The sequence below is a fragment of the Varroa jacobsoni genome, unplaced genomic scaffold, assembly GCF_002532875.2.
Source record: "Varroa jacobsoni isolate VJ856 unplaced genomic scaffold, vjacob_1.0 scaffold_822, whole genome shotgun sequence".
NCBI classification, from domain to species: domain Eukaryota; kingdom Metazoa; phylum Arthropoda; class Arachnida; order Mesostigmata; family Varroidae; genus Varroa; species Varroa jacobsoni.
This window is the reverse complement of record NW_019213724.1, coordinates 54,191-78,425: the sequence shown is the minus strand read 5'-3', so window position 1 is coordinate 78,425 and position 24,235 is coordinate 54,191. Positions and strand designations below refer to the sequence as shown.

At 41.6% G+C, this 24,235-nt stretch overlaps 1 protein-coding gene and 2 long non-coding RNA genes across 5 annotated transcripts in view; 1 reads left to right on the top strand and 2 right to left on the bottom strand.

The window, feature by feature from the left end:
* Window positions 1-11,032, bottom strand: part of LOC111264124 (LHFPL tetraspan subfamily member 3 protein) — a 60,063-nt gene extending 49,031 nt beyond the window's left edge. Inside the window, exons 1-2 of one of the 3 annotated variants that reach the window (XM_022839731.2) lie at window positions 10,907-11,032; window positions 154-829 (exon numbers count right to left, since the gene is read on the bottom strand). In XM_022839731.2, the coding sequence (XP_022695466.1) occupies window positions 154-346 (193 nt within the window). In that variant the 5' untranslated portion in view covers window positions 347-829; window positions 10,907-11,032. Of the gene's footprint in view, window positions 1-153; window positions 830-10,811 lie in introns of all 3 variants that reach the window. The other 2 variants (XM_022839729.2, XM_022839730.2) reach the window with 2 other exon arrangements.
* A 34-nt stretch (window positions 11,033-11,066) lies between these two features.
* Window positions 11,067-17,879, top strand: LOC147752986 (uncharacterized). The gene is made up of 3 exons (XR_015312576.1): window positions 11,067-11,184; window positions 13,333-13,472; window positions 17,709-17,879. It is a non-coding gene; the product is annotated as an uncharacterized LOC147752986 (long non-coding RNA).
* Window positions 17,880-17,938: 59 nt separating this feature from the next.
* LOC147752985 (uncharacterized) lies at window positions 17,939-20,070 on the bottom strand. Its single transcript, XR_015312577.1, has 2 exons — window positions 19,147-20,070; window positions 17,939-18,114 (listed from the first exon to the last, which is right to left on the bottom strand). It is a non-coding gene; the product is annotated as an uncharacterized LOC147752985 (long non-coding RNA).
* Window positions 20,071-24,235: the final 4,165 nt, after the last annotated feature.

Sequence of the window (24,235 nt, the reverse complement as noted above, 5' to 3'; positions counted from 1 at the left end):
CTAAAAATAACCTATGAAAGAAATTGGGTTTTATCATTTATGTGACCATATGAAGATTAATTGGATGCGAGTCGAAGTAGTACGAGCTTTAGATGAGGTATTCGGTGCTGAGTTTAGTGTGTATTCAATTAACTCGTTAGATCTTGTACTTACCAGGCGAATCCTTGGTGTCGCCTAGCCAATGGGGCTGGAAGAAGACAACGCAGTCTATAATGCAGAAACAAATGCTGAATACGCCCCACAAGACGGCGATGGCACGTGAGTTCTTCATTTCGACGCGTAGCTCATCGCTGTCTGTGCGATAAAGCGGTGAATTGTTCGAGTAGCGATCACTTTGTGCCCACATTTTCTGTGTTTTTGTTATTAATGGCTCAGCAAGTAACGCGCGTCAACTGAGACGTGTTTACTGTGCGTTGCCGACAAAATATCCGACTACGATAACAACAGCACTAACTAACCTCACACAAACGTAAACACAAATCACGTTCACGGTAATCGACAGTGATCGTCCACTGTTCGCAGGGACGCCGCGTTATATCGAAACGGAGTTCCGAGTTCTTTACCCCGGGAAAATCGAATTATTTGGTCCCACGAATGAGTGTGTTAATGGTGTTGGTGTTATACCGTGAGTCACGCTTAGAGCCAGGCGTCGTCACGCTAGCGATACAGACGCTAGAGTAGATAGCGATGAATAAAGGCAGCTCTCGCTGATATAAACTTGCCAAGTCGACGATGACAACGGATTAAATGTTTAGCGACACTTTGTAAACTATTAGGTAAAGGTTTACGTGGTGCCGATGCTGAACGGTGCACGGGCGGCAGGGAAGCTCTGAAATTAGGAAAGAAATCGTTTGGAGCACGTTAGGAATGTTAGCAAAAGTCATCTGATCGTCTTTGTTTTTGGTCATATGTCTAGCTGCCGCTAGTCACTAGTGGTCGTCCACTGCGACTACGGTCACCGCAAAGATAGTCAGTGTGATTAAGAAAAAAAGATGTGCGCAAATCCGACGACAAGACGAGAAGAAACGTCCTCGCCACCTTGACGCTCACGAAAAAGCTGTTGGGGATTGAAACTTGGCTAAAATGAAATCTTATTATAGCTGCTACTGGCGGTACAGCGTCGGATTATTTTTCTATTGTGCGTCTAGTAAAAGCGTGAAGAAAATATAGTCTGGACCCCGTCAACAAGTGAACCTTATTCTAAGGCTTAACTGAATTATCCTATAAGCAAAGATATTTTTTGAAGAACACGAGTGGGTTCAGGTCAATGGCGTAATTTAATTAGCATAATAGGCTCCAAGTGAAAATCGTATTAAGAACCATATGGCAACGATAACATGAGATGAAGATTTAAGTAAGTGAATGACGGTATGGTACAATAATGGCTGGTTGGTAATGCGTACCCGATCTTCATCAGTCATTAGCCAGCGCGTAGTGCCAGGCAATATGTGTTATCTACGAATATACAAAAATAAACGTTGTCAGCATTGAACCTAATGAGTAGACAAAGCACGACTACGCCGCCTGTGTTCTGCGCATTCTTGGAGGACGAACTTGCAGCCTTGCAAGTTAAGCGTAGTAATAATTAATTAGTTTAGGCCATATTGCTCGATAGTGAGTTGTGCCTTGGCCGAATACGGTATTGGCAAACACCTTTCCACCGCGATTCGCCAAGGGCTTCTTGTATCGACGTTGATGGGCATAATAGGCATGACACTCGGCAACGTTTTACAAACGACTTTCCAGGAAACGCTATCGACGTTGCTAAATATAGTACGATAGCAATGTGTTATGCTACCAATAGATAAGTGTGTACGAATAGGTATTTGGTCAATGTTTTTAGACTTTAAACATAGATCCTCTGCTCCGAATTTCTGTAATGATTATCATCCTTAGCGCCCGATCAATAAATAGTAGTCAAGTGTTTTTTTTTTCGACCTTTTTATCTTGCGTATTTGGTACCTTTCCGTACTGGAAAGTCTAAATCAGCATACGCTATTTATTTGTAGCTTTGCATCTATAGCATTATTCTATATAAAACAAACACGGGTGATGAGCCATCTACGTAATATAATTTTATATTATAGAAAAATAAAAAGGAATTGCTTCGATCGGCCGCGATTACGTATGTAAGCAACTGACAATATTCTCGAGCATTAATAAGCTTAACTGAATAATTCCCGTCTGTTCATGTTGCATAATTTAACTATAGATTTGATTAACTTAATTTTGAAATTACAAAAACCGACACGGCTATGACACTTCTAGTTACACCGAAGCACATATGCTCTTAGTGGCTTGTACGGCAGACGTTCTGGCTTGAGAGTCATTGTTATTGTCAACCCCCGTAGAGCAACTGACTCAGACTGCCGCCTGTCCTGCTCTCTTGCTTATTTCCGATCTATGAAGCACATCCGTCGAAAATCTCGGGTAAGACTATGCCCTGTCACTTTTCAGCACTGTTATTTTTTGCATTGATAGTTATTATTGGCTTCTTTTTTTTGGCCTATATGTTTCCTTTTATTTTGTCCTGTTACAATATTTTTCAGTTATTTACTTTCTTTCTTTTCATAAACACGCCGTTATCCGTTTTTGACGCTGAGACCTGCGGGGCATCAGTTCATTTAGAAGTCTTTCCGCTGCCGAAGCTGGGGCCGTCGTCGCTACCACCGTTAACTTCACACAGAACTTTTACCGGCAGGGGTAAAAGCGAGTGGCAATTCTTGTATCAGTCTATCGCAACAAGAATTGCAGTAGTTGTTTTTGCTGCTGCTGCTGCTAGCGCCCATCACTTTCGATGCTGAAGAACTGCAAGGTTGTACTTTAGCTTTCGGCATCGTACTGCCTCACGCTAGAGCTTTCATACTGACTGCTGCTCACAACTGTCGCTACAATGGGCCTCTATGACCCGCTGTAAACGGTATAGTAATCGACCAGTGAGTAAAGGTAGGAACCAACAAAGCCCACCACTACCCGATTCGGTTCTGGTTGGATTTGTGATTGCCGTTCTTCTTTTTTTGGTCTTTCAATCGAATGGGGTCGGCCACCGGCCAGCGGCTTGAGCGTCAACAGACCTAGCAGCCGTGTCACAATCAACTGCTTCGGGTCTTCAGCCGTTGCGAAGACTTCAGCAGCAGCTTCAGGAGCAACTGGTGTTGTTTTCACTTCTACTGGACGAAGGGAGAGCAGCATGCGGGACACGTCCGAAATCAAACGACGAAACCTACCACAACTATTTTTCTCTTTATATATATATATATATATATATATATAGGAGACAGAGTATATATGTCTATATACACTCTCTCTATCCATCTAGGTGTTCTCGATCCCGTTTTTTCTTTCATGTCGCGTCCACAAATTTCCGCGAGCCTAATGTAATTCTTCTACGCAGTTTCGCCATTTTTGTTTTTACGCGACGGGTATTGTGAGTTCGGCTGTTGTGCAGGGATTTTGCGGCAGCGGCCGTATGTATGGTTCGTGGTGTAGAATCCCTGACGCCGTTGTTGTGGTCGTAACTGAATTGTCATGACTACGAAACCAACCCTTTGATCGTTGTAAGTTCGCCAAAACTGGCTGGCTACGTTAAATGCGGTTCGAACACAAAACGCTATCTCGACTCTTACGCTGTCCCTCTTGTGTCTCTTTCTTAAGGATGAAAGCGGAAGAATCGAGGCCTAGATGAATCGACAGTGAGAAGCAAAGCCATCGCTATATTAGGAAAATACGGCCTAAAAGGCTAGCGGCGATAAGATAATAGTAATACTGTCTTAGGAGCAGTGGCAATAGAAATACTATTCATTGACGGCATGTTAGCTGGATCCTGGTCAACGACGTCTAGCGTCATCGGTGATACACTAAACAAGAATGGCGAAAACAACATTTGCCCGAACTTTATGGGAAGACTGAACCGTAAAGCGTGAACGAGATAAAAGTAAATCGAAACCAGCTTCAAAAAATGAACGCTATACCTTTGAGCCCCCGTTGGTTATCTTTGCTTGGCTTACCAAACGAAACTCTCCGCTAAATAAACAGCATTCAGGTTAACGTAGATGTGTGTCCATGGGTAGGTATACTTGGGTTAGCTACTGTTTGTACGTATCTAAATATGCCGTAGTACATAAATTCGCCTCTTTCACCTTGATGACGGTTAGGTGAGCTGTTTTACTAAAGCTGCTTAGTACCACACTAACCGCATCTGCCATCATAGCTACGTCTTCGACGGCCGATTGACGCAATGGTAATGACAAAGAATAAATATCGGCTTTCACTCATCTGCCGGCTTAAAGTCTGATTTTACGATGCGGGTACCCACCCGCATCTCTCGTTTTTTCTCACTATCGCTCCCTGTATTGCTCAATATTTCTCATTTTATCTTTATCATTTATTTTCTGCTTTGTAGTTTCGAAATCCTCGAGTGGCGAAAGTTACAACGTCGGCGCCCGCCAGATTACTTCACTTAATACAATAGCTATACACAGGAAAGTATACCTACAGTTGGAGTGGTACACACGCGCCCATTTAAACAAACAGTGATCCAGTGTCAACTTAACAAGCGAATTTTGCTAGCAAGTGAGGAACTTGGCTAGGGGCTGCGGTTTACCCTTTCCTCCAGCCGCCTAAAGCCCCTTCCCTCGTGCCAACGTCGTAATACAGGAGTTTGTCTGTTACAGAACTGGCAACACCCTCCATTTCTGTCAAACAGAAGCGGCAGTTGCCACATTTATTCATGACCGAGTCAAAGCAGCTACGAGATACCTATGGACAAAGATCGAACCGTTGAAAGAATAACGGCGACGATTATATGACATAAATACCGCGTACGTAGTTAGTACAGTTGAATAGAATAAGCAAACTGACAGGATCAAGTACATATTTAAAATTCAATAGAAAAAATCGCATTTATTACGTACGCACCTGTCATCTAACTTGTATTGTATGAACCTGTCTCCTTATTAGTCCTACATATGATGATAACAGGGCAGCACAATATACACGTTTTCCTATAATATGCTTGATAACTTCCATCATGTAAGCACACGTGCTGTGCTTGATAACCATTACGAATATGATTTTTCTCGGGAAACAATTTAGCCAACTATTATGTTTTTACCGTGTTTCTTGGATGTATATACGCCTGCGAGTAGCAATTAGACAGGTGGCCATTATATGTACATCGTAGATGACAAAATGCACAAGGGCAAGTGCACCTGCAAATGTTAACCGCCTAAATACAAAAGACTGAATTCGAGACGACGCCAACGGCTTAAATGAATCTTGCATAGAATTCCTGCCGCCAAAACACCCATATATATATATATATATGAAAGATTTGGGCATAGACGTAGCAGTTTATGTCTGCATCTTTTGCGCTCGCTATATAGAAAGAGTATAAACAGAGAACTTCGACGAGACCTTGTTTAGCTTGCGGATGTTTTATGACGGCACAGTGTTCGCACAACGATCATAAAAAAAAAACATATGGGCGCCTGGACGTTTTTCTTCCTATCTCGTCAACAGTGTTATTATCTATGTTGCTATGTGAAGTTAGACGTAGTATAACAGATAGCAAAGGCGTTGCTAAAAATAGCAACATAATAACTGGTGTTAAAATTTTTGATACTTTTTGCTTTTGTCTTACGTTCTCGGTTTAAAAATAGTGAGAATAGCACGATTATCTGGGGCATAATCATGAGCAGCCTTCGTTCCAATCCACGGCTTAATTTCAGTTCGCAATTAGCCCACATTGAAGAAATTGGCCCAATTGGCGCTAATCGAGTCGGGCTTGTTCCTTCATAGAAGCAACCGTCGAAAGGCTACGTAAAATGCAATCCGACCCAATGGATAAAAACGCATCAAACACTTGAGAAAAACAAACTCCGCCCGGAAATGAAAAACCATCGTGCAAAGTTGCAACACTGAACAATCATTCTGATCGCTCTAAAATGAAATTGTTCCTGTTTTCCGCTTTTGGTCGTTTCGCCCAAGACTCTTGAGCGGGTTCAATCAAAAACAGGCCGCCACACGAGTCGCCTGCACTCATTTCGGTTTTGGCAACAGCATAAGTTGATAGTCTCGTTACGTGGTCTTCTTCGATCTACCATTACTTTAGAAACGAGCCTACCTCTTAAAGCTATCGTCGTGACCACAGATGTTGATGCGGGGCGAACCCCCTGGAAAAAAGAAGCATGCGAGAAATGTTCGCGACCAACCCCTCCGAATGACTTGTTGCCATTAGCCAAAGATGATTTTATCATAGGTTTCTTGATGATGGCCGCGTTAAATTGCAGCCTTGGGCTTATTGCTCCAGGCCAACAAACTGTTCGTGTGCCGATTACACAGGCTTAGAATAAAGGGGGCATAATCTAAGGACGTTCGCCTAACTGGTGCAAATTTGCCATAGCCGTCCGAGCTGGGCGCAGAAAGGAGGGTACTCTGCATCTATACAGGAACCTGATGCACCACAACTAACAAGCAATCGTATGATTGAGCGAGACAACATTTTTATGAGACGCGTTTTAAATACACTCTTGTGAACTATTGGGCACGTTCAGCATTAATAGAGGTGCGCAAAAAGGATATATTTCTGAGCTAACTACTTCGATTCAATAGAACGTCAGTGATACAGGGCTAAACCCTTGTCGTCGCTTCAAGACTTTTTGGCTAAACTCACTAACAATCTATCAACATGTATAATAATCATTGTTTTGACATACTGGAAAAATGATTAAAAAAAAAAAGTATGGATACTCAGATTTTTGGTGGTCTTGTAAATATGCAACTGTATTTGTGCTGTAGGAGGCTTTTTCATTGATCAGAGACTAAGGCTGTTCAATAATAAATGAATATAAAGAAAAATGTTCATTGCACGGAACTCTGCGTCTGTCTTTTCTGACCTGCCTATAGCGTGCCTGTAGGCGCTTTGCAAGATGGGACAAACGTAGACGTATCGTTGTATCTGAAGTGTGTAAACTCTATGCACTTGAAACACCTAAACCCATCTCATATTTGAAAATCCATAATATTATCAGCGTCCTGCTTTTATTCGGAGCATTATTGCATTTTGTTCTGTTCTGGCGTTGTGACAGACATCCGAGTCATAAGTCGCCATTGGAAAGGGTGGTTCTATCAGTGTCAGATTAGTTTTGCGTCATCCCGCTTCACCTAACAACGTGTTCATTTTTAGCTACATGCATATTAAATAGTTGACATTGTTGTTTCTGTAAGCTCCGGTCGTGGAAAGACCCATTTGTTTGGCGTTAGTTATGTGAAACTCAACTGTTCTGAGGTAACAAAACATGCAACCCTCTATCCAAGCTTTATATGTAATTTTAAAAGACATGTTCAAGATAGGTAAAGAGTTGATTCGAAAAATTGTTGCTTGAGTTATTCCAGCTAGAAATATCTGCACAGAATCATCACTATGATCCGGTAGTATTTTTACTTCCCAAAGGCGATACGTATTTCTTGATACTTCATCGCTTCTTGGTAACATTCAGTTTGCCAACGGTGATCTCAAACTGAGATCTTAAACGTCTCTTGGATGCAACAGCTGGGCTGTGTTCAGGCCGCTCGATCATACAGAGGAGTCGTGTTGTAATTGCTAAGATCGTAATTACTTGACGACGTAATAAACGAAGCCATCAGACACCATCACCCCGGGGTTATTAAATAGGCACGGTCCTGACACACCATCGAATAGCTATTTATTAACATCAAAATAGGGTGGAAGAAATAGGCTTGAAATTACTCAGCAGAGAAAGAGCACTGCTACTGCTATAATTGAGATAGACTACAGCTTTATATTGCCATTTCTACTACACCTCAGCTCATCGAAAGGAAGCTTTTTCCACAAATACGAGGCTCATAGAAAAAAGGCCAATGTAATCCGTGTAGAACCGTTTGTATCCAATCGACTGACGTGTAGCTGACTAATAGAATATGTGACCATAGACTGAGTACAGGGATAGGTTGTTTTAGAGGTTGCGATCTACAAATAATTAATACTCTTCACTCAACGAAACGTTACTAAAGTTCCTTGATAATAGGTTGATCACTAGGGACGCTGATTTGTTACATATAGATCCTATGAGTCATTTTGACCAATATAATGGCAATTAATCTAATTATAGGCTTGTTATAGTTTGTGGCCTGAGAAGAAATGCAAAAAAAAATTCCAAGTTTCTTCAACGGCTGCGCTTAAACAACACGACTGTTTCGCTCATCTAGCGATACATCGCCGTAGTTACCCAGACCTGTGAATAAGAACTTTACCCGAATGTCAGTAGCCAACGTCAGCCGTAATAATGGCGCCATAAACATACATTTAGCTGAACAATTTCTCATATATAATAAACATATTTGCATACAATAGCGAAAACGTGCAGCTTTTATAAATGTCCTGACCGAAACAATAGACCGAAATAAATTTATAAGATCATATGTAACAGTCACCCGGATCGATCCCGTCTACCGTAACTGAGGCTTTCATACAATAATTGTACAACTCGTACGTCAACAAACAACAATCTTTGACCTAAACTATAAATCGATGCCAGATGCTTTCTGATCCAGCAATTACGTATATTTTTCAAAAATATACTTGCCACTATTTAGTCATGACAACCCCGCGCTAACACATGAGAGGGAAAAGAGCTCTGCGCTTTACATGGAAAGCTATACATATGTCCCTAGCCGTCGGTCGACAAAATATATTAACAACGTTTTAACGATTTGCCAATGAGCGCACACACAAATAAAATATATTGACAAGCTACAATTGGTAAGCGGCCAGGAAATTCGGAAATCACGGCGATAGAAAAATTAATATTCACTGTGCCAGTATTATCAGAATGACATTGTTTTTATGTTTGATGTTTATCAGTGTTCGACCGAACCCATACGAGATACGCACAAAAAAACCCAACTAGCAGATCATAAAGTATCGTAATTTGCCCCATATAGATTTTATAAGAAAACGTCTTACTTATTCTAGAATAAAGTCGAGATATATCGTAGCTCATCTACTATACAGTCTGATGCTATAGACACTACTTGAGTATCTAATGAGCTAAAACTGTCGTACGATACGTTATCAATATAATTGTACTATTAGGCCCAACCAAGCTACGATTGAAACGACGGGATTTATGTAGAATTTCTATGTATGCGAATGTTTGGCAATGGATTCGGGTCGTTTCGACGTACGGATGCCTCACCGCTCGTGTGACAGAAACACAGAGTGTCCTGCCGTATTCAGGACGATCAGTGAGCTAGGCCTGAGTTGTAGTAAACAATCACCATCGGTCAGTTTCGCCCAAGTACGTATGCCCAAGTACGGCGACTGTCTGAAGAAGTATACAAAAAACAAAAGGACCGCTAAATCGTTCCGCACAGCTCGTATATTTTGAGAACAAGCTGCAATAAAAAAAAAACAATGTACAAGCGTGAATTCGGTTTTTGGTCGGAACAAAAAAAATCTGAAACGGCAAACAGTTTGCGTTTCAGTTTTTTTCCTAGACGACATCCTAGATGACCTTAAGCATGTTATAAGCAAACTGGTAATTCTTTGGGGTGTTTTTCGCTATATCTCAGTTTTGATGATTAAATCGTATATGATCGACATCATCGATCGAGGATCGTTGGATCTACATGTGTGGTTATTTCTCAAGATATAGAGAAACATATGTACCATTGACACACAGTATATGTAAATAGTTAATAAGCTAAGCCCGATATTAATATGACTGGGTAAAATTAGTTATATAAGCGCAGAACCATTGCGATTCCCGGGCGTGTTATTGTTCTGATCAGTTACACGTCGGTAAGTGAAGCTAGGTTTCCTTCCTAGCTTTGTGTTGTGTATCTAACGATATAAACTTCGTATATTGCACATCCATAAGTAAAGGTACTATTAACCTAGGATATTAAAGTGTCAGGTACAGCCTCACAGTTTCTTCCCGTTTTCGCGCAACTTACCCTGAATAGTTAAACTTGTTCTAAAAAATTACGCCAATTTTGATTGTTATTATTGTTGTCTTACACATAAGAAGCTACTTATCGACTGCATAGTACCAGCCAGTGGGGTGGTATGGGGCAATTTCTTCTCGCATATGTCCACGACAGATTTTTGCCTAACTGTGTCAGTCATACTAAGCCAAAAATCACCCTGGCCATATTGAAGCCAGTCGCTAAACTTTCAGAATATCAGGAAACTTATCCACAGGTCAGGTTTGTCCCGACAATGTTTCTGATACTTTGAGTAAAGTTATAAATAATGCTATCCTACCCCGTTGGATGCCATAACAGCACCGATAGCTGGCCTCTAACAGCGTATTTTTTTGTGATTAAATTGAAGAAGATGTTGAAGAACTTTTCATGACAAACATGTGCTTGTTCCAATGATAGGTTAGCCGAAGATTTGCAAAACGTATGAACTTAAGGACATGACGCGATCGAAGTACGTGGACCAAAACAAGGGTCATGGGGCAAACAACTGATCGTTGCCCGGAGGTTTTTCGTCAGCAGAAATTGTTTTGGCTTCAAAAAAGGGTGCTTGGAAGTAATTAGGTTATAGTCAGTTCAGGCATTTGCTGTTTTCTGTGTATTGCGATGTAGACAGGGTGCATTAAAGTACACAACGATCATTGTTTGAGACACTTTTCTAACACTGATAAATTCATGCAAGATGAACTCTACCTTTCTCTGCGTCATAAACACTGGCTCACATAATGCTGAACTTCAACAAATCTTTGTACCTCAAATCTTCTATTATACATAGGGTTATATATCGTCATGCATGCGTACTACACCTGATAATAGTCACCCGTATATCAGTTAATCACTCGTGGATGAGGTTCTAGATAGCCGATGTCACTATGGTTATTTATCCAATGAGGGCACGTACACGTTACTAACAGCGACGTTTGTGATTGCAATTCTAAGTGATATACATCACAACGAAGAATATCCACAGCGGAACGAAGCAACGCGTTAACTAACGAAGAAAAAAGAACGGTCGCAGCACGCGCACAACGCCACACAGATCACTTCTGCTCTGAAGGCGCAATGGACACTCACCGTTATGATTGTCAGTCGAACCGAGAGGGCAACTATCGTTACCCTCACCAATTACGCCAAACCACGAATGTTAAACATCTTTTGGCGCGGAGCAGCGCACGCTAGGTAAGAAGGACGCTTGCGTGCCATGGTGTTCATAAAGAAAAGGTTCGTTTGAGCTCTTTTTTCAACTAGAACTAACCAGTCGTGCATAACCACGTAGAAGCACTAAATACTTGAATTTATTCGAATTATTTCTAAATTAGATAGTGTGTTCGATATATAAGCGACCGATGTAAGACAAACGAACAGTACACATATAAGCTAAAATGTCAACGTGGGTATGTCCATATGGTGTATTTCAACAAAGAGCACCGGGAAGAATCGATAGTCGATACGACTGATCGCTAGCTACCACCTGGAGAACAAACAATTAACGTTTTTGCTAAGATGTACGTTCGGCTTAGATTACACAAGCCAAAACGTCGGTTATCATTCGCCACGTTCCTTTCAGGTAAGTTAGGTACTTGCGTGTAAACGATCCACCTTACAGGATTTTGTAATACGCGGCTGGTGGAGGTTCATAGCAGTCGACCGGACAAAAGTGGCAGTTACGCATTCACACTACACCATCTGCAGGGGTTGTTTGCACCCCCACAGCATTCTAGTGGTTCGTTAACAGCAAACCTCCGCTCCCAGCCCCCATCTATTCTATGATATGTCTAGTTATGACCGCGTCGGCATGCCGGAATACTTCACTAGTTCTGAGGCCAACAAATGGACTTCAAGCAATCGATCTCGAATTGTTCTTAGGTTGTTGACTGGTCTTTTAGAAAGACTATTTTTATCCGAGTGACACAAACCTTGAAGCAAGCACCTCGTGTTTACCCCTCACCATCAGCAGTATGGACAAGCATTGTGCAATCGATCAATAAATGAGCCAATTATACGGTAATTTGCTCCTGTAGAAGACTTAACATTGACGGTGCAACTGGCAACGTTAGCTGCAATAGCGGGTCTGCGATGGCTTAATGCGGCAACGATAGATTTCTACGCCATATTTGTACCATTCAGTTATTATCCGGTTTGAAGCATCGCAGAGAGGTACCTCATCCCAAGACGGAGATGTTTCCACCAGAATCATAGTCGCCCATTACTTTTGCGTCTAATTATTACAGAGGTACGATGCGTTAGTCCATCTACAGAATCATCATATGAACAGTTTGTTACAAAGCATCACACGTAACAGTACTGCCAACGAATCCAGCAGGTTAGAAACTCTGGATTCTGAGTTGGCTCGTTTGTAGTATACGCATGTACGAGCGTATGCTGGTATCCGTCTGGGGTGCTACAGTTTTCTGGCAACCATCAAACGCAGCTTTTTTTCCTTTGATGAAATTACTCATTGGCACACATCACTACGAAGCTGGCTTTCAAGAAGCCTTTGAATCACAACGTTCGTAAGAGTCCGGCTTTTTTGCCACGATCTATATGGATTCCACAAAAAGATCATTGCCGCTAGTAGCGACAAAGCATCGTTATTATGTTGACTAGTGTACAACGCGCGCTTAACAATTATCCCTATTAGTAACTAACCAGAATAAACATTATTTTAGATAATCTATGTCCTTACTGGGAACGTTGCTACCAAAGTTCTGCAATGGCCTGTACTATCTTAGGGCTTATGTTTAGAGCACAATATGTGTGTAGGACTTCTCTGATCGCCGTTACTGAAAGTCTGCTTGTGTAATCTAGTTCGCCTGAAACATGAAAAAAGACAGATGCGCCAAGCGTATTCGAACTGGGAATGACCTGGTCCAGGCCAAACTTTATGGGAGCTATAGGTATTGATCTAGCCGAAACCGGAGTATTAGCATAGGTATCGACGTAGACACACCTTTTAGGCACCTATTTTTAACTACATATGTTTATTAATGAGGACAGCTCCTGGCCTAAATCCTCGTCAGTGTTGGCAATCAACTATTTCGAATGGCGTTGAAGTGTCGGTCGTATCGTACAAGCCAAAGGCTATTAGTTAAACATTTTTGTAATAGGTCCAAGGCCGCGCATGGCCAGCACGTGTAGTGATCGAAGAGTTATTGCGCATAATTTAGAACCTTGAGGAGTACAAGTTATTGCTAATAGAATCCCAAACGTTTTTCCGTGCTTATAAGTAGTTTATTACTTTTCGTGTACGTCGAATCTCATGATGTTGTATAATTCTGGTAGGCATACTGCAGCCTGTCTATGTTTCTAATTATTGCTATGACCTAGGTGTGTTCGGGCTCGAGCCTAGGAATGGACACTCGGTTCGTGTCGTGCTGAGAGCCAGCCGTTTGCCTAATGGCGATACCTGACGAGAAACTTGAAACGCAGCGGCAAATTGCAATCTGCAATTTTTCGGTGACGAAACTGTATGTTGTGGAAAGCTTATTACATAAAAGTTATGCTATCGTTTTTTATCAAAACGGTTCCGTAAGATTTTACACAGTAAAAATATATATAAATACGTGTGTCTCCCAAACCAATGTGTGATTTTTCGAGGCACATGTTGCGAAATTTTAACTGAGGCACTGGAGAAAAAGAAAAAAAAAAGCAAAAAAAGGACGAGCTTTTTACGAACTGCGTCCAGGACATATCGAAGCACGTGCGATATATTCTTGGGACGATCGGCGCAATTATTACCAGTAAAGAACTGCTTAGAGCACATTGTCGGCATAGTCGAAAGATGTTCGTGCCGCCCACTACGGAAGGATCTAAAATAACGTTAAACAAAAGAGAAAGTGACTTGCCGGATCGATTTAGGCATAGGCTAATGCTTCTATTCTATGGGTACCAGTGCAATTCGTCAGTACGATATACCGCCCGAGACAAAACGGTCAATTGGCCGCCAGATCTTCTATAATTGAGGAGTTTCACGGATGAGGGGTCCGACGATCGACAGCACTCGTATCATCACGATAGATAACGCACTATCTCATGTGCGTACGAAAAGCGCGATCCGAAAATGAAAACGGAACTAAACGATGATTTCAATTTGTACGTCCCCAGTTTTATCTCAGCGTAATTTCGGTTGTTTCAGTGTCCAGAAAAACCGTTAATGACTTAGCTCGAAACAAGCTAGTACTTGCAAAGTGATGAAGGAAGAAAAGCTTGGAAGAAAAAGCAGAAAAAAAAATGATAATATCTCGACATAGAGTGCTTATTGGACGCATTGGTCGTCTCTAACGCCAAGCCATATTTAACTTTAAAGAAGTACGAAGAACTGCAATAAACGTATTTGCATTGTAATGAGGCATATGTGATGCCCTGATTATAGTTTGTCAAATAAGATATGATCTACGCTGCCATTTCGAGGGAGCTGAGCTGACTGTAGAAGCCTTCCAACCTCTCGATTTCGTAACAGAATGTGAGAAAATAATATGATCAATAATATAGCGTTAAACTCTGTTTAACGCTAGTGATACATATACTTACTTATATTATTCAGCTTCAGCAAGTCAGTCGAAAATTTTTCGGCTTGCGCTCGGGCCGCTAGCGCTTCTGCAAAGAGAACGCGCTGCCAAAAGCGTAAAGGAAGTCAAAATGCTATCAGCTGATACTTATAAATTCAATGCGACTACCTCCATTATCGTGGTAAATATGGTAGGTATGTGCGACAATCGTTAGCACAGTATACCGAATTCATCTGGAAACTCTGGCTGGAGTTCGATGCAAAAATCATAGCGTAGGTCGTATGGGGAGACACAATGAAGAGCTTCAATATGGAACATCCTTCGTTTTGCTGCTTTAGGCAGCCGGCCGAGATCGTACAAATTGTCGCTAGCGTTGTATATGTACATTAAGAAGAGGCTACGAACAAAAAAATAAACATGCCTAAAATATCAGGACAATTATCGATTGCTACAGTAAAGGTTAAGCACTGCCATCTTGGACTGAGAGAACATTTTCGTCGCAATCCTCTCAACAGCGACACTTCCATGGCGGATCCCTTGTCTATAGCTCGAAAGAAGCTTCATCTGTCAAATATAGCTAAATATTTCTCACAAACGTTTGGTTAATTCTGGTTTATTGAAATCTGAAGATCACTAGTGAGGGATCGCATCGAACGTTGAATTTCCAGCCAGCGATTAATATTACAGTTGTAAGTTGAAATTTATGATGTACGCTTACATTTTAATTAAGGTGGGCTCTCAGATAGCGTAGATCAATTCAAGCTTGACCTTTGCATCTCCTTGAAGAACCGCGATCTTTATAATACTCGAATTAGTGCTGCTACGTGCGCGTTCAAGCATCCATATCTTGGGAACCTTTCCGTTCTCGCGACCTTTGACATTCTGGTTTGCTGGAGCCGCAAGAAATCATACTGCCAAAAGGACCTCTCTAATTCTCATCGAAACGGATGCGGTTATTTAACGCTACGGTCGATGCTAGTGGCCTTCATCACCCTCCAAGCCCCGCTATCGTTCGTACATTGCATATTGCCGTAAATGGATGTTATTGAATTTGATGTATAATCTTTGTCGCTAGCGGGGAAGGGGAAGGGGAAGGGGGAGGGGGAGGGGAGGGGGTATCTGTATATTGTTATAATACGTGGAACAGTCATGTAGCCATGTACGCTTCAACAGACTCTCGGGGCCATTGTGTCGTTTCAGGTTGCCAGCAGCGGCAGTAGCACGGCGCCGCCGTCGCCTGTCGCGCGTCTGACGACACGCGGTCTAGACGGATGCAAATAGTCGTTGCCCAGATCAACAAACACTTAAATTCCAATCTTTCGCGCTAACGGTTCGGCTGTGGGGCAGCAGCAGCAGCAGCAGCTGGAGGGTTTAAGCTTCATTTGTCTAGCAATGTATAAACAACTAATCGCTGCTATGATATTGCGGTCTTGTCTACGGCTGTCTTTCTAGCTATAGCGGGGACTTTTATGTGTATCTGGACGTACAGGTGAGCGTAGTTCTTTTATGCAGCATCGGACCGTATCGCCGAATAACATTCCCTTCTATTCACTCGTTGAAATTGAACAACACCCGTAATTGTGGACCACGCAACGCCCCCACTGTCTCTTAACGCTTAGAAAAAATGCAAGGCATATAAACGGATCAATGGAAGGAATCTGTCTATGTACTATTGTATCGTATAGAGGGTTCGATGGACAAAAGTGCTTTCTTTTTGTCAAACAATCGCTCGGACGGAAACGCCCTGCGAGGCGGCTATATGTAGATGCCGGCGCGCTTGATCCGTCAACTCACGAAGGCGATAGTTTTGGAAGTATGATAGATGCTATCAAGTACGGAGGTGTAAGATGTACAATAGTGAAGAACGGGCTAAGGCCGAAATCTCCTACCAGCTGAATTTGAGTGGACGAATTACGCTGAACGGTGTTTATTCCAAATTCTGGCCCATTACAATAGACTGGGAAAAAAATCATTTTGAAATTCATGGCGAACTTATGATAGACATATGGTGAAACCTCATTGTGTAGGGCTCTCCCGAGTTTTTTCGTCATCACATGATATCCTAGTTCAGTTCCGTTATTCGCTAACGGTGCGGGGCCGAGGGGGCGGATAGGCAAATAGAGATATAGCCAGTGGCCGGTTTCAGTGAGGATTATTCAGGCTTATGTTGATCTTAACGCTTTTAAGCTCCTGTATGTAGTTCTGGATTCCTCAGTGGAGCAAGACTTTGTTGTTTACTCCTAAACAATCAATAAGCGCAGTAGTTTGGGTTCGTCGAGCTACGGTGTACGTTAGCTAAAAAACGGTGTACGTCCGCGTCCAAATACGAAAATATAATGCAATACCCATCGACTGAAGAAGCTCGTGGGTATAGTCATCTATGCTTGATGGTCCTCAACCTCTTTTGACTAATGAAACTTCCAAACAAATTCAACTAACTAAAAATTCTTTCTGTGATTTATTCGATTTAACAAAGTCTCCAATCGAACGCTGTATTCCAGTTGCTTTAGCCGATAAAAGTATTCCCTATGTACTATATCTAATAATTCAGCTTAGGGATATCAACTCTAGGTTTGTTCGAAACCCTATTTTTATTTCATATATCGCTCCGCATTAAAAGTAAAAACATCCGATGCGTCCAAATGTCTCAAAAACGATAGTTCGGAATATCCAAAAGGCTGTTCCATTTTCTTTCCCTTAAAATATCTTGTTAAAGCATATTCTAGGCGCAACAGATTTTTTTTACACTTAGATGTATATATATATATATCCATCAAAAAGGCCAAGGGCCAAACTTAAACTAATTCTCAACTTCTATAAAACATCTGACGACGAAATACGAGAAAATGAACGAGTTTTTGGTGAACGCAATACCAACTACGGGTCATCCTCTTATCGAAGTAATAATGATGTTGTTGAAGAAAGAATGGATCGGGGACATATTTAGAAAACGTTCGGCTGGCGCTCATGGGGACAGGGGTTTTGCACGCAGTCAAAGCGCCCACTCGCTAAATGGACGACAGATAAAAGAACTCCTAGTGGATTAGCTAAGAAAAAGTTGAACTTGTATCTGTTGTCTCGTGATCTTCATTGTTACCGTTAGTAGAATTGTCTTCGATTTGCTTGCTTAGAGTAGCAGCAAACAAGGCAATGTCCCATCGTGCTCGTCTGAAGATTTGTCCTATCATCTTGCAGGAAAAAATATGGAGGAGCGTTATGTCTTCTTTCGTGAGTTGAGAATTGACCATACCTGCAGCTCGTGTTTCGCCCTATTCAGCCGTAAGCCTGTCCTAATAACCAATCGGTAGTTGCAAAATACACAAATATAAACATTGCCTAAAAAACATTTTGCGCGGACGCTCATTACAGCCATAGTAGAAAGCTATATATATATATGTTTTCAATAACTGGACAAAAAACAAATGCGTCTAATTTTTTCTTTATTTTTTACATTAGTACATGCGAAATACCCATTCAGCCAGTGGCATCTTGTAGCCGCTTAGGAAGAGCGACTTGACAACCGCCGTCTCGGCAATTACGGTGACTCGTTTTCTAGTAATTGTGTCGACAATCCACGTTTTCTATAGCTGTACTCGATAACCTGTAAATAAACCTTGTGGACAGTTTTAGCAAAAATATTAACTTTGCAACAGGCAATTGCTACCAAAGGAGAATTATATGATATAATTAATGTTAGTGAAAAGGTGGATAGTCGGATTACGTACAAGAATATCTGTACGTACATCAGAAGCGAGCTAGTCGATATGTGTTCCACAGGATTTGAACCAGAAACCCCGTCTGTACGGAGTATTTTAGAACTGACACGTGCGACTGTGAACTTCAATGTACCGAAAAAATGAGCCAAACTTATACGCGATTTTGAATGTTCTACGTAATAGCTAAAAAGAACGAGCAAACAATATTAACATGGGCTGTATTTATAGAATATCATATCTGCCTATATACGTTTCAAGTTTTCCGTGTATTAGCGCCTCAGTTACGCATTGATTCGGACGGTTGGATTATTCTAATATAAACAAAAAAACAAATTTGTTTTGACAGTTGCGCCAAATCACTACGGAAATAAGGTGATTGGAAGAGGTGTATCACATTTAGCGAGCCACGAGCGCTTTTCCTGGGGAAATTGATCAATTCGAAATTTTTATGATAAAGTTAAAATACCAATAGCGTTATGACTAAGTGTTTTATGCACTTCGCTCGAATACATATCCTTCGTTAGTTTCCTTCAGCTTCCTCAGAGGAATTGCAATTGAAATGTCCAGCGCTTGATAAACAGATAACAAACATAGACATATATATCAATGTACGGTCCGCATACAGATGAATGGAATACCAGCAATCTTGTATAAGATTGCTGGTATTCTTGTTAAACATTCATAATCCAGGCCGTATGGCGGAATGAATGAGGTGCAGAAACGTGGGTATAAAATGGGTCGCACAGTAACTGTGTGCCTTGAATAAGGCGGGTACTACTTCATAGTACGAGAAAGCAAAAATCTAGACAATGAGTAGTTAGACATTAGAAAAGTGCATGCCTCGGTAGAAAAAAGTTTAGGGAAACTGTTCAGTTAATTATAGGTGGTTTGTTCTAAAGCAAAACATGTAACCGTACCTGACGAAAATTGTCCCTTCTTCTTCTAATGATTTCGACATAGACTGTGAAGTCCATCAACTCGGCATCGAAACGTAAGCAAAGTGGTATCGGAATTTGTTTCTACTGTATAGTTTACGACGCGTTCGATTCGTCTGTGTCCGAATATGCGTGTTGTTTACGATCTGCTGCCTGCGTTGTTGTACTCTTGCCTTCGAATTTACGAATGTTGATAATTTTTGAACTCGTCCTGACGACTCCAGTCGGTTCATCGCGCTACGCCATATCATCAACTTACTACCCAGTAACTCCACACAAATATTATTCAACTTTCTGCGAGAACCTTGCAACAATTGCTGTTGCTGTTCTTTCCGATCTGACTTTTAGCTGAACGTGTTTACGGTGTGTTCCACGTCTTTGGTAGCCAGTACAGGCGATCGATGTCACCTTGAGCGTTCACACGCTGCTGCTTCTGCCGCCGCTAACGTCGCCGATCATTGACCGATTCTGACAGACAGTGCGGTATCTGTTCACGCCTGATCTCATTGAGCCACGCTTACCAGAAGGGTTTCCACGTAACTGCAGTGATCCGCCAAGTCTATTACACGAATAGTATCCATCCGTATTGGCGGCACCACGCCACTGACGGCACAAAAAGTAGTAGCAACAGCAGCAGCGTTCCCATCGGGGTACTAGATAGGATGTGGTCGATCGAGAGACGGAGTGCGATTATGAAATACGTTGAATTCTGTAGCAATAACGGTTGTGGTAATAGCGCAGCCAGCAGCGGACGCCCGATTCGGTTAGCGTCTGGCGGATGATGGTTATTTGTGTGATTGCCATTCGCTGATAGCCGCGGCACGAGACGAACGCAGTGATGAAGTCCTCGACTGGTTACAACCGTTAGCTCGTCTTTCGGCCAGTGCTGATGAAAGACGAGGTTGAGTAAAGACGCTTGAAGTAAAAAGTCATGGATGCAGAAGCTGCTGATGCTGAAGTAGTGAATCTTTCAGAACGATGAAGCTCTTTAGCGTCTGTACTCTTGTCGCTAGCTAGTAGACGCTAATGATGGATAGGTGAGCTGGCTGCTCATACATTGAGTTCTGCGATCATTGGCCGGTTGGCGGCTAGATAGAGAAGAACTACTTTCTGGTGTCTATGAATTACGTAAATAAGCGTTCTGGTCAATAAGTTGCCGTATATGTACGGACACGTCCAGTCAGACTTTTTGACTGCATGCACACTGTTTAACGACAGGCTTTCACATATTAGAGAGGCCTGTACGGCCTTTTTGAATTACGAACTTAAAAATTTCTTGATGCATATTATTTCAGTGAAAGGTGTGTTTCGCTTTAGAAAATCAATTAGCGTATTAATAAGGTTATAAATCAAGATTTGTAATGATACAAACGGCATTGTGTAAGACTGTAAAGTAGAATGTGCTTGTTAGAAAGCACATATTTAAAGACTATGTAACTTGACAGTTATAGAGGCAACACAACTTAAAGATAACATGGAGCCTACTATATGAGTTTCAATCAGTTTGGCTTATTACTTGTTCTGCTGATTCAGCAACCAGTAACCGATTAACAATCATGATATAAATTTCAACAGAGCTTCTCCTTGCAATGCAGAATATTACCTAAGCGAGGCTGACTGATCATCAACAAGAAGATATAACACTCGGCTGTTGGAGTACTCTATTGTACCAAACTAAATATACATTTGTTTTGTATTCTATAGGAAGCTTAAAGAAGACTATAGGTTTACAGGTGATAATCTAGAAAATAACAAAACGATAGCGATACAATGCGACATTACGCTTACATCAACGCATTAGTTAACGCCCGCGTGCTTCTCGGTTGGTCACCCCGTGACATCGATGGGTTTTGTCTAACCTTACCGTAGAATAAGACCAGTTTATCCGCTTTTTCTTAAGAAATTCATAGCATAGTTGAATAACTTCCTTTTTTTCTCGTTTCTCACAAAAAATCTCATTGATGAACGACGCCCGATTACACACACCTGCACCAAACAAAAATAGCCACTAATGTATTGATCGATGCTTTGATCGTTTGTATCGTTCAACTCGTTAATTTCCCCAGTCAAATTGGCTGAAATCGCTCAGTATCAACATTCTGAACTATGAAGTATGTCGATAAATTGTACGTTCCGTAATTCAGTTAGTATCAGTTACCCAATGTTACAGACTGTTCTTATTGGATTTACGGGACAATCTGTTGATTGAGTCGATAGGACGAAAGCATCTAGATGACAATAATGGACGTAACAGCTATCATCTATGAGTGTAGAAGTCAATTTGTCTCGCTTCTGATTAATATGGAGTCCATCGATGTATTGTTATTACCACATACGTATGGGTACAGCCAAAGCTTGGTGCAGATTGTAAAGTTTAAAAACAGTATATGAATCTACCTCGCACACTCTAGTTCCACTCCAGTCACAGAGCAAGCTTCACATGTCAGAGTACGTGAAATCACTCAGATACTGTGGCAATATGGATAATAGAGGATATTATAGAAGCATTATAAAGTCGAGTAAATATTGCTTTCATCTTTCAGATGAAGCTAGCCTCCAGCGTCTGTTTCCAATGGTCACTTTTATGTATTTTCTATAAAGCCATTTCCTTATCGTGGTGGTAAGGTGGTGTGAAAGATACAGATTGAAAAATCTAGGGCCGTCATAGCGCATCAAATTCGATGACGATGACACGTCTTTCATTATTTCAAGGTAACTGCACATACGCGACGCGTCAATAAGTAAAAGAAAAAACCATTCCAATCAGAAAACAACGAGTTACGGACGAAAGAAAAACTCTGATACTAACACACACAAACCTTTCTTAGAATGGTGTTAAATGACTCGCTTTTCATTGGTAAATAACAAAATATATCTCATAGATCAATATCTAAACAAACTGAATTCTAGAAGAATGAAGAAATTCACTTACTTAATGCAGATAGATACGGACGCCTATGGATAGACAGAATAAGTTGAGCGCAGAAATGGAACACATCACTTTTCAAAGTCAAACACCGTAACTGCAGCCTCCTCCAGAAGCTACCAGGCTGCCCCGAAGCCGTCAGTTCAAGCCCCCATTCCCCCTTCCCTATGAGACAGAACCTTAGTGATGGACGGTGGCAATCTTACTGCTGCGGCCATCGTCTGTGGGAAACTCTCTGATCATCTCATTTTCGGTGACCGTCTTAATGTGAGATGCCTCAGAGCGACTGCGGCGCTTGATAATAGCCACTAGCGGCCACATGCTGTAGGTCGCCTTGTCATGCCATCAACAATGGGGCATTACTCGCGAGAGTTTGTCAGGGATTTTACCTTTAACCAGCGTGTGGTATCTGGGATTAGTCGACACGCTACACGATTTGGCTGTAACGCAGAAGTGGCCTTGTGACTTGGGGCGACAGTAGACGTATCCGTTATAACGGTAAATATCCCGTAGCGATATTGGTAGTATCAATAATAGTCATCGCCCGGACTCCGGTTGCATGACTGCGCTCACATCTGCTGTAGCGTTGATGTACATAGATTTCTGATACGTATGCGGTACCAGGTAGCCAACCAGCTGCCGGTAGAATCGTTTACTTTAGCCTTAGCTTAAACACAGTGATAATAACGGCTGTTATTACTCATGACAGCAGCCGTGGTTTTAGTTATGATAATCACCATTTGAAAGCATTCGAAACACATGAATTGGTTCCCACGCCCGCGATCGCGCGCGTCACTTCTGCGCCAGTAGACGACGGTCGTCTGCTTACGTTCGATGATACAGTGGCTTCGAGAAGAGCGATCAGGAGAAATCGTCAGAGTACGATCATAGCCAAGGCGTTATATTTAACGCGTGGTTGCTCTCCGCCGACGGCTCTATAGGAGTATTAGTGGAGGTTTCAGATTTGCATTTACATTACAGGCTCATCCCCGCCATGTGCATCGTACCTAACACTGCTTTTCAAATCTATATAATTGGCTGCTAGTGAGCCTAGAAATTTTACATGATCATGATGCCTCGACTGGTTCCACTGGCTGTGGCCGACGCTTCCATCGATTTTAACTTGGGCTACGAAAATTTAACCTGGCTGATCCTGGAACAAATATGTAGTACATTTTTCTCGTCTAGAGGGGGCGTGTGAATGTGCTTATCCCTGTATCGGCACACGCCCCCTCTAACGTGCAATCTCGTCACATTATTATCCCTAAGCGATATCAGAGGGGAGTACCATTCAAGCAGTGGCCGGTACGAGTGGATGCTTATCTTCGAAATCGTAAATGCGCAAATCTTTCCATATTGGTTGGGCATCCTCTTCAGCTTAGTTTTTTTTAATCTGTGATAGACAACATTTTTTTACAGGGCTGCCGAAAAAACTCCGTGCACTACCTTCACTCGCCTCTGTGCTTCCAATATGAAATGGTTATGAATTCATGTAGCTGATAACAACGTAATAAGGACTGTGTTTTTTCCGTTGTCGACTGTTGATAGACTGACATGCCTACTAAGAGGCCCACAGAACGTTCTGTCCTGCTCTGACGTGAACAGATAATTTTGCATATTTCGAAGTACAGAGAAGTGAATTAGAACTCACGCGGTAAAATGGGTTAGAGGGCCCGTCTTGTCTCAGATTAGTATCTGCATAAACCGGCATTTGGTTGAAATCAGTATGATTCGCAGACTGAAATGACAACGCTAAATTAGGCCAACGCATGACACACAGTCTAGTATAAAAATAACTTTATGTGTTATGAATAACTTAGCCTACATTCTGGTAAACTTATTGATGTCCACACATCTTCACCCCGCTCTCAATAATCTTCTACAATATATATAACTATCTAAAATATGTAATATAATAACAATACTACTATATCATAGATTATATAACCTAGATTGCTGCATCAGATACAATAATGTCATCGGATATTCAGTACACAACGCTGCCATAGAGAAAGATAGCCTATTTCTTTTTTCTTATCTTAAAGGCCTTTGATTGAAAGTAAATAAATTTTGAAAATGTATTCCAGAATTGCCTGTGATTAGTTTATCAGCGGTAGTCGAAAATTGCAGCTCCAGGTTTAGAAC